Source organism: Macrobrachium nipponense, chromosome 26 (assembly GCF_015104395.2).
Source record: "Macrobrachium nipponense isolate FS-2020 chromosome 26, ASM1510439v2, whole genome shotgun sequence".
Taxonomy (NCBI): Eukaryota; Metazoa; Arthropoda; class Malacostraca; order Decapoda; family Palaemonidae; genus Macrobrachium; species Macrobrachium nipponense.
In genome coordinates this window covers 29,009,852-29,020,863 of record NC_087215.1, presented here as the reverse complement: position 1 = coordinate 29,020,863, position 11,012 = coordinate 29,009,852, and the positions used below count along the sequence as shown (strand labels likewise).

Here is an 11,012-nt window from a genome sequence, read left to right as displayed (position 1 = left end):
GGATAATTTGACTCTCTCTCTCTCTCCTTCATGCTTGCTCTAAGTGTAAAACCTGACGTTGTTCTTGAATTGCAGCCGTCTGTTATCATAAACGTAAATGACAAATATATCCACCATCACCGTAAATGGCGCACATTGACCTCAGGTCATATGGAAGGCAGTGGCAGGAGCACTGCTGACCTCTGACACGGCCTGGCGTCCGCCAGTATTCGAGTTGTTCGCTAATGCAGACAAAATGTTCCACCCTTTCAGAATATAAACAGATCCTCATTGCCGTCGGTGGAAAGTACGTTTACGGGAGAGCCGGCCTTCTTTTCGTTCCATACACTTGGTATCACTTCTGCTTTGTTGCAAACAGCGAGGACAGTACCGGGACATTCTACGTTAATGGGTGAGTGATGTTTTGTCTACCGGGACATTCTACGTTAACGGGTGAGTGATGTTTCGTCTACCGGGACATTCTACATAAACTGGTGAGTGATGTTTTGTCTACCGGGACATTCTACGTTAACGGATGAGTGATGTTTTGTCTACTGGGACATTCTACGTTAACAGGTGAGTGATGATGTTTTATCTACCGAGACATCCACGTTAACGGGTGAGTGATGTTGTTTTGTCTACCGAGACATTCTACGTTAACGGATGAGTTATGTTTTGTCTACCGAGACATTCTACGTTAACGGATGAGTTATGTTTTGTCTACCGGGACATTCTACGTTAACGGATGAGTGATGTTTTGTCTACCGGGACATTCTACGTTAACGGGTGAGTGATGATGTTTTGTCTACCGAGACATTCTACTTTAACGGTAAGTTTATTGTTTTTGTCTACCGTGACATTCACGTTAACGATGAGTTATGTTTTGTGGGGGGGCTAAACCCGAGGGGACCATTCTACGTTAACAGGGGTGAGGGTGAGTGATGTTTTTGTCTACCGAGACATTCTACGTTAACGGGTGAGTAATGATGTTTTGTCTACCGAGACATTCTACGTTAACAGGTGAGTGCCTTTGTTTTTCTACCCGGACATTCTACGTTAACGGGTGAGTGATGATGTTTTGTCTACCGAGACATTCTACGTTAACGGGTGAGTGATGATGTTTTGTCTACCGAGACATTCTACGTTAACGGATGAGTGATGTTTTGTCTACCGGGACATTCTACGTTAACGGGTGAGTGATGAGGTTTTGTCTACCAGGACATTCTACGTTAACGGGTGAGTGATGAGGTTTTGTGTACTGGGACATTCTACGTTAACGGGTGAGTTATGAAGTTTTGTCTACCGGTACATTCTATGTTAACAGGTGAGTGATGAGGTTTTGTCTACCGGTACATTCTACGTTAACGGGTGAGTTATGAAGTTTTGTGTACTGGGACATTCTACATTAACGGGTGATTGTGATGAAGTTTTGTCTACCGGTACATTCTACGTTAACAGGTGAGTGATGAGGTTTTGTTTACCGGTACAGCATTCTACGTTAACGGGTGAGTTATGAAGTTTTGTCTACCGGTACATTCTACGTTAACGGGTGCGTGATGAGGTTTTGTCTACCAGTACATTCTATGTTAACGGGTGAGTGATGAGGTTTTGTCTAACGGTACATTCTACGTTAACGGGTGAGTGATGAGGTTTTGTCTACCGAGACATTCTACGTTAACGGGTGAGTTATGATGTTTTGTCTACCGGGACATTCTACGTTAAACGGATGGAGGTTATGTTTTGTCTACCGAGGACATTCTACTGTTTAAACGGATGGTTAGTTTGTTTTGTCTTACCGGGACATCCCTAACGTTTAACGGATGAGTTATGTCTTTGCTTACCGGGACATTCTTTACCTGTTAACGGGTCAGTGATGATCTCTTTTGGTCTACGAGGACAATTCTACCGGTTAACGGGTGAAGTGATGGATGTTTTGTAATACCAAGACAATTCGACATTAACAGATGCAGTGATGTTTTGGTCCTACCGGGACAGGAAATTCTAACGTTTAACGGCTGGTGGAGTGATGAAGGGTTTTGTCTTACCGAGACATTCTACCGTTAAGGCCTGGGTGAGTGATGATTTTTTGTCTACCGAGACCATTCTACGGCGGTTCAAACAGATGAGTGGATGTGTTTTTGTCTACCGGGACATTCTACGTTAACGGGTGAGTGGATGAGGTTTTTGTCGACCAGGGACAATTCTACGTTAACGGTAACGGGTGAGTGATGATGGTTTATGTACTGGGACCATTTCTACGGTTAACGGGTGAGTGAGGGATGAAGTTTTTTTGTACTACCGGTACATTCTACGTTAACAGGAGAGTGATGGGGAGGTTTCTTACCGGTACATTATACGTTAACGGGGTGGAGTTATGAAGTTTTGTTCTACCAGGTACAGTTCTAACGTTAACGGGTGAGGTGATTGAGGTTTTGTACCTAACGGTACAATTCTACGGTTAACGGAAAGGTGAGTGATGAGGTTTTGGTCTACCGAGACATTCTACGTTAAAGGCAGGGTGAAGTTTATGATGGTTTTTGTTTCTACCGAGACCATTCGAACGTTAACGGATTGAGTTATGTTTTTTTGGTTCTACCGAGAACATTCTACGTTTAACGGATGAGTTTATGTGTTGGTTTTGGTATTACAGGGGAACATCCTACCGTTAACGGGATGGAGTTATGTTTTTTTGTCTACCGAGACATTCTACGTTAACGGGTGAGTGATGATGTTTTGTCTTACCCGAAAGACATTCTACATTAACAGATGGAGTGATGTTTTGTTTTTTCTACCGTGGGACATTCTAACGTTAACGGGTGGGGAGTGATTAGCGGTTTTTTGTCTACCCGAGACATTCTACGGTTTAACGGGTGAGTGATTGATGTTTTTGTCTACCGAGACATTCTAGTTAAAGATGATAGTGATGTTTTTTTCTCACCGGGGACATCTTAACTAGTTATAACGGAGAGTGGATGAGGTTTTGTTTGTCTACCAGGGACATTCTACGTTAACGGGGTGAGTGATGAGGGTTTTATCTACCAGGAACATCTACGTTAACGGGATGAGGGTGGATGAAGTTTGTCTACCGGTTTTAATTCTCGTTAAACAGGTGAGTGGGATCAGTTTGTCTTCTAACGGTACATTCTACGTAACGGTTCGGGTGAGTGATTTATGAAGTTTTGTCTACAGGTACATTCTACGTTAACGGGTTGCGTGATGAGGTTTTTTTACCGGTTTACATTTTATGTTAAGGGTGAGTGATTGAGGGTTTTTGTCTACCAGGGTACATTCTACGTTAACGGGTGAGTATTTGAAGGTTTTGTCTACCGGGTACCCATTCGACGTTAACGGTCGTGGATGAGTGAGAAGTTTTGTCTACCGGTTACATTCTTACGTTAAAGGGATGATGAGGTTTTGGTCTACCGGTACATTCTTACGGTTAACGGGGAATTTATGAAAGTTTTGTCTACCGGTACATTCTACGTTAACGGGTGCGTTGATGAGGTTTTGTCCTACCGGTAAAATTTTATGTTAACGGGTGAGTTGATGAGGTTTTGCAACGGACATTCTACTTTAAAACGGGTGAGTGAATGAGGTTTTGTCACCGGGACATTCTTACGTAACGGGGTTGAGTGATTGAAGGTTTTGTCTCCCGAGGGACATTCTAAAAATGAGTGATGTTTTGTCTACCGGGACAGTCTACGTTAACGGGTGGGTGATGAGGTTTTGTCTACCTGGACATTCTACGTTAACGGATGAGTGATGTTTTGTCTACTGGGACATTCTATGTTAACGGGTGAGTGATGAGGTTTTGTCTACCGGGACATTCTACTTTAACGAGTGAGTGATGAGGTTTTGTCTACCGGGACATTCTACGTTTACGGGTGAGTGGTGAGGTTTTGTCTACTGGGACATTCTACATTTACGGGTGAGTGGTGAGGTTTTGTCTACCTGGACATTCTACGTTTATGGGTGAGTGGTGAGGTTTTGGCTACCGGGACATTCTACGTTTACGGGTGAGTGGTGAGGTTTTGTCTACTGGGACATTCTACGTTAACGGGTGAGTGATGATGTTTTGTCTGCCGTGACATTCTACATTAACGGATGAGTGATGTTTTGTCTACCGGGACCTTCTACGTTAACGGGTGAGTGATGAGGTTTTGTCTACCAAGACATTCTACGTTAACAGGTGATTGATGTTTTGTCTACCGGGACATTCTACGTTAACGGGTGGGTGATGAGGTTTTGTCTACCTGGACATTCTACCTTAACGGATGAGTGATGTTTTGTTATAACCGGGCACAATTCTATGTTAACGGCGGTGGAGGAGGATGAGTTTTGGTTTTTTCTAACTGGGAACAATTCTACTTTAACGGGTGAGTGTTGATGATGTTTTGTCTACGGGACATTCTACGTTTACAGGTGAGTTGTGAGGTTTTGTCTACCGGGACATTCTATGTTAACGGGTTTGTTGTTTCATTATCATCCTTGAACTTGCTGTGTGCATTCATAAATACACCAAAGTTTATTTTTAAAACACTTCTCCTCGTAAACTCAAATGACTTTTCACAGTCCACTCACTTGGAATCCCGGTATTCTATAACTAACAGAATTTCTTTTTATTTATTTATTTATATATTCATTTATTATTAATTCTATTTTTATTTGTTAAATTTATTTAGATAATTTATTTGTTTTATTAATTTAATTAATTTATTTTCTTTAACTAATTTTATTTTATTTTATTTTTAATCTTATTTTTAATTTAAATTTAATTATTTATTAATTTAATTAATTTATTATTCTTTTTCATATTGTTATTAGTTTATTTCTTTATAGACTTTTCTCTGACGACTTGAGTAACATGAATCCAGTTCTTGGATTCTAGTGTGAGTATGTATACTCCACTATTTTGTGTGTACAGACCGAATGTTGTTGGGGGTTTCTTTTTCCATGTTATTTACACTATAAAACTTCTTGTGCGCTAGATATTTATTATAATAAAGCTCACAAAATTTTTATAGTAAATGTAACGTGGAGACAGAAGCCCTAAGAACATTCTCAGCTTGCCTTATTTTAGTGGTTTTGAAAATAAAATAATTATTAAATCTTTTAATGTCAACTTCGTTTTTCCATATGATAACACACTAAAAGGAGTGTTAATAAAAAAATAGCCCTAAGGAAAACAACAACATAATATATAAAATTCCACATTTGGACTGCCCCTTCTTTTATATTGGCTAGTCTAGCAAGGATTTAGAAGTACGAATTAAACAGCATAAGTATTTTGTCAAAACTGGGCAAACATCCAAAGCTATATCCATTCATTCAAGTGAAAAAAATTGGACTGAAAGTTCACTGAGTGCCAGACTGGAAGATTTCTTTTCACGAAACCCTTTAGAATCTGCTATTGTACAGCTTACTTCCAGTTGTAATTTCAACCTTAGTCCTTGGATGTATTATTTGGACTTCTGTATTAGTACAATGTTCAAGAATGACCTTAAAGATGAAATCACCGACTTCATTACAAATTAATTACCTTATATATATTTCTATATATTTTTATTGTTTTGTAAAAATGTTCACTTTGCAAAATTGTAATTGTTTACCAAATGGAGAGTTATCGAGTTGTACTTTCATAAAGTTTTTTTTTGGTGGTCAGTCACCTTCCTTGTATAATCTTTCTATTGTCTAGTCGCTGCATCTGAGCTGTCGGGCCTAATCTTTTGTAAAACCTCTTAACCCTGTTTAGGTAAGTCTAATAATTCTTCAATTGCGTTGAATTCCAGGTACATATTTTTTTTTTCTTTGTCATTCCCGTCTGTCATTTGTACAAGCTTTCTTTGTAAACTTATTTTTATATTTCTTTGGTCTGGTAAGTGAAGGACAAGAAGTCGAAAGGCCTTGTAGAACTCCATTGTTTCTTTTTTCTTCGTGGATTTTGTCTTAAATATATGTGTGTATTTTTATTTTGTGTACATATAACACGTTGAAATATCATTTCTCAAGCTAAAACTCTTACATTTATTCCAAATTGAGAAAAATCGCCAGGTTTGATTTTTAAGCAACTCATAATCTTTACATATCTGTTGCAAGATCAGTGTCCAGAGATCCAAACCAGGCCTGTTAACTTCCAGTCACATCTTCCATACTACACTCATTGGATGGCTTTGAACAATGACTTGTGCTGGCATAAGGTAGCAAAACGTAGAATGATATATACCAGCCACCATTACCCGATTCTTTCAAAATCTGTTGGTTGGCCATAGTCCACTGGTCGACAGCAAGCTTTTAACTCTTGATTGAGGAAGGTCCACACCAGGCCTCTTAGTCCTTATGACACCTTACCGCGTTCTTGAAAGCGTTTCTGCGCTGTTATCAGCAAGCGTAAACTAAAACAATCATCACCAACCTTAGATTATATCTTATGGGGGAGTGGTTGTGTATTAGTGTTTGTGTTTCTACAATACTTATTTATATCTTCTGGGAGAGTGTTTGTTTATCAGTGTTTAAGACTGTCTACAATACTTATTTATATCCTTTGGGAGAGTGGTTTTGTATTAGTGTTTGTTTGTCTATAACACTTATTTATATCTTCTGGGGAGTGTTTGTTTATTAGTGTTGTATTTATACATTCGGGGTGAGTGTTTGTTTACTAGTGTATGTGTGTGTCTATAACGCTTATTTATATCTTCCTGAGGAGTGTTTGTTTATTAGTGTATGTGTGTGTCTATAATACTTATTTATATCTTCTGGGCAGTGTTTGTATATTAGTGTTTGTATGTGTCTATGATATTTATTTATGTCTTTTGGGGAGTTGTTTGTTTGTTAGTGTTTGTGTGTGTCTATAATACTTATTTATTTAATCTTGATTTATGGAAGGAGTGTTTTTTAGTGATGTGTGTGTGTTAGTGTTTGTGTGTGTCTATAATACTTATTTATATCTTATGGAGGAGTGTTTTTGTATGTGAGTTTGTGTGTATCTATAATACTTACCCGTGCAGGGGTAGTGGTGTCAGTGCACCTCGTGTGGTGAACTGTAGTCATATCTTAATGTTCTTTGCAGCGCTCCTTCGGCCCCTAGCTGCAACCCCTTTCGTTCCTTTTACTGTACCTCCGTTCATATTCTGTTTCTTCCATCTTACTTTCCACCCTCTCCTAAGAATTGATTCTTAATGCAACTGCTTTGAGGTTTTATTCTTGTAACACCTTTCAAACCTTGTACTGTCAATTTCTGTTTCAGCCTTGTGCCCGAATTCTATTTCAATTCTTATAATACTTATATCTTGATCTTTTATTTCTAGGAAACTCAACAGAGTAAACAAGTTAACCCAGAGGCACATTTTGATAAACGGTTCCCTCGTCTTGGGACAAGAGACGGACGAGGTCGACGGGGGGTACCAGGCGCTTCAGTCATTCTGCGGCACCTTGACAGGGTTCAAGTAAGTTGATGGCATGGTTTTCTTTCTCCCCGCCCCCCTCCCCACCTCCCCTACCCCTTTGGCGGCATTCAAGCTGTCTGACAGGACAAAGGTTGCTCTCCTGTGCCGTGACGGGCTGTAGACAAACTGACGGAACGAAGGTGTCTTACCTGTGACTTGACAAAGCTCGAGTAAATAGACGGGGCGAAGTCTCTCGTCAAACATGGTGACGCTCAAGAAATATAGAATTATTTCTACTTATCCTTCTTCTTCTTCTTCTTCTTCTTCTTCTTCTTTTCTTCTTCTTCTTCTTCTTATTTAAAAAAGATTATCATAGTAACAGGAGTCTTGGAATGGAAAAACAAGTCCACAGTTATGTAGTAAATGTACATAAGTTTAAAGATAAATCTGTACAGAGAGTATTCGGGAACCGAACCCATTTCAGACTGGAATTGGGAATCGAATAGATTCCCGAAGGCGCTCTGCAGAGATTAATCCTTAAATGTATGTACATATATGTAACTATGGATTTGTTTCTCCATTATTATTATTATTATTGTTTTTTTTTTTTTTTTTTTTTTTTTTGCTCTATCACAGTCCTCCAATTCGACTGGGTGGTATTTATAGTGTGGGGTTCCGGGTTGCATCCTGCCTCCTTAGGAGTCCATCACTTTTCTTACTATGCGTGCCGTTTCTAGGATCACACTCTTCTGCATGAGGCCCGGAGCTACTTCAGCCTCTAGTTTTTCCAGATTCCTTTTCAGGGATCTTGGGATCGTGCCTAGTGCTCCTATGATTATGGGTACGATTTCCACTGGCATATCCCATATCCTTCTTATTTCTATTTTCAGATCTTGATACTTATCCATTTTTTCCCTCTCTTTCTCTTCAACTCTGGTGTCCCATGGTATTGCGACATCAATGAGTGATACTTTCTTCTTGACTTTGTCAATCAACGTCACGTCTGGTCTGTTTGCACGTATCACCCTATCCGTTCTGATACCATAGTCCCAGAGGATCTTTGCCTGATCGTTTTCTATCACTCCTTCAGGTTGGTGCTCGTACCACTTATTACTGCAAGGTAGCTGATGTTTCTTGCACAGGCTCCAGTGGAGGGCTTTTGCCACTGAATCATGCCTCTTTTTGTACTGGTTCTGTGCAAGTGCCGGGCATTCACTTGCTATGTGGTTTATGGTTTCATTTTTCGTATTGCACTTCCTACTTATGGGAGAGATGTTATTTCCGTCTATCATACTTTGAACATATCTGGTTCTTAGGGCCTGATCTTGTGCCGCTGTTATCATTCCTTCAGTTTCCTTCTTTAGCTCTCCCCTCTGTAGCCATTGCCAATTGTCATCGCTGGCTAGTTCTTTAGTCTGTCTCATGTATTGTCCGTGCATTGGTTTGTTGTGCCAGTCCTCTGTTCTTTCTGTCTTTCTCCTGTCTCTGTATATTTCTGGGTCTTCGTCTACTTTTATTAGTCCTTCTTCCCATGCACTCTTTAGCCACTCGTCTTCACTGGTTTTCAGATATTGCCCCAGTGCTCTGTTTTCGATGTTGACACAGTCCTCTATACTTAGTAGTCCTCTCCCTCCTTCCTTTCGTGTTATGTATAGTCTGTCCGTATTTGCTCTTGGGTGTATTGCTTTGTGTATTGTCATTTGTTTCCTGGTTTTCTGATCTATGCTGCGGAGTTCTGCCTTCGTCCATTCGACTATTCCTGCGCTGTATCTGATTACTACTGGCACTATAGCCCATGGTGTTTTGATGGCGTTTTATCCATATTTCCTTCCTGGCGTTGAGTTTTGACTTGAGTATCGCCTTCAGTCTCTGCATATATTCTTTCCTGATCGTGTCCTTCATCTCTTGGTGTTTTATATCTCCTCCTTCCATTATTCCCAGGTATTTGTATCCTGTCTCATCTATGTGTTTGATGTTGCTCCCATCTGGTAGGTTTATCCCTTCAGTTCTCGTTACTTTGCCTTTTTGTATGTTGACTAAGGCGCATTTTTCTATTCCAAACTCCATCCTGATGTCCCCAGATACAATCCTTACAGTCTGGATTAGGGTATCTATTTCCTTGACGCTCTTACCATACAGCTTGCTGTCGTCCATGAACATCAGATGGTTGATTTTGTTGCCTCTTTTCTTGAGTTGGTTCCCGGCATCCATCTTCTGTAGTACTTTTGTCATGGGAATCATGGCTACTACGAAGAGTAGTGGGGACAGTGAGTCGCCCTGGAAGATCCCTCTCCTGATATTAACCTCTGCTAGTCTTATTCCAGAGCTTGTAAGTATTGTATTCCAGTTGCGCATTGTATTTTTGAGGAAGCTGATGGTATTTTCTCTGCCCCATATATTTTCAGGCATTCTATTAGCCATGTGTGTGGTATCATGTCGAAGGCTTTCTTATAGTCTATCCATGCCATGCTTAGGTTGGTTTTCCTTCTCCTCCTGTTCTTCATTACCATTTTGTCTATCAGGAGCTGGTCTTTTGTGCCCCTACACTTCCTTCTGCAGCCTTTCTGTTGGTGGGGGATGGTGTTTGTCTCCTCTAGGTAGTTGTATAGCCTTTCACTGATGATACCTGTTAGTAACTTCCACATTATTGGTAGGCAGGTGATAGGCCTGTAGTTACTGGCTATATTTCCCTTACTCTTGTCTTTTTGTACTAAGGATGTTCTTCCTGTGGTCATCCATTTGGGTGCTTGGTGATTTGAGATACAATGCTGGAGTTGTTCTGCTATTCGTGGGTGTAGGGCCTTGAAGTTTTTGAGCCAGTATCCATGGACTTCATCGGGACCTGGGGCTTTCCAGTTTGGCATTTTCTTTAGTTGGTGTCTGACTGTGTCTGTCGTGATGTCTGTGAATCTTTGTTTTATTCTCCCTGTTTCTTCTTCCTTGACTTCCTGGAGCCATGTTGCATGTTTGTTGTGTGATACCGGATTGCTCCATATGTTTTCCCAGAGTCTCTTACTTGGTTCGGCTTCAGGAATTTCTGGGTGGTTGTCTTCCCCTCGTAGTTGGCTGGTTGGTTGCGAATAGTTTGTTCTGTTGGTATCCCTTATTCCTGTTCATGTACCGTTGGATCTTGTGTGCAATTGGCCTTAAGCCTCTGTTTTACATCTTCTATTGTGTTGTTTAGTCCCCTCTCTTGTACTTTGTATTTCTCGTTGAGTTCCTCCCTTGTTTTCTTGCTTCTTCTTCTTCTTCTTATTATTATTATTATTATTATTATGATTATTATTATTATATTATTCTTATTATTATTATTATTATTATTATTATTATTATTATTATTATTATTATTATTATTATTATTATTATTACTCGCAGTCAGGACCCTGCTCGCAATGCACAGACGATCTTGGGAAATGCGTCAAAGAAAAAGAGTCTAGACTAAGTGTGAAATATATCCAAATGTAAAAAAAAAAAAAATAAATAAAAAAAAAAATAAAAAAAAACCTTAAGAATTGAAGTCATAAAACAGCTAACTTGCTACTGGCCATTGCACTAATGGACTCTCACAAAAAACACGGTCATAAAAGCTGTACATTTTCAACTTAGATAACTGCAAAATCTTTTTGGTAATCAGTTAGACCTACTATAGTG

The 11,012-nt window shown here is 39.7% G+C and overlaps 1 protein-coding gene across 2 annotated transcripts in view; it reads left to right on the top strand.

Annotated features, from left to right (window-relative positions):
* The window catches only part of LOC135200106 (uncharacterized), a 49,033-nt gene that overhangs the window by 16,034 nt on the left and 21,987 nt on the right, over positions 1–11,012 (top strand). For both annotated transcript variants that reach the window (XM_064228434.1, XM_064228433.1), the window contains 2 exons: positions 253–391; positions 7,284–7,421. In XM_064228434.1, coding sequence (XP_064084504.1) covers positions 253–391; positions 7,284–7,421 — 277 coding nt within the window. The remainder of the gene's footprint in view (positions 1–252; positions 392–7,283; positions 7,422–11,012) is intronic.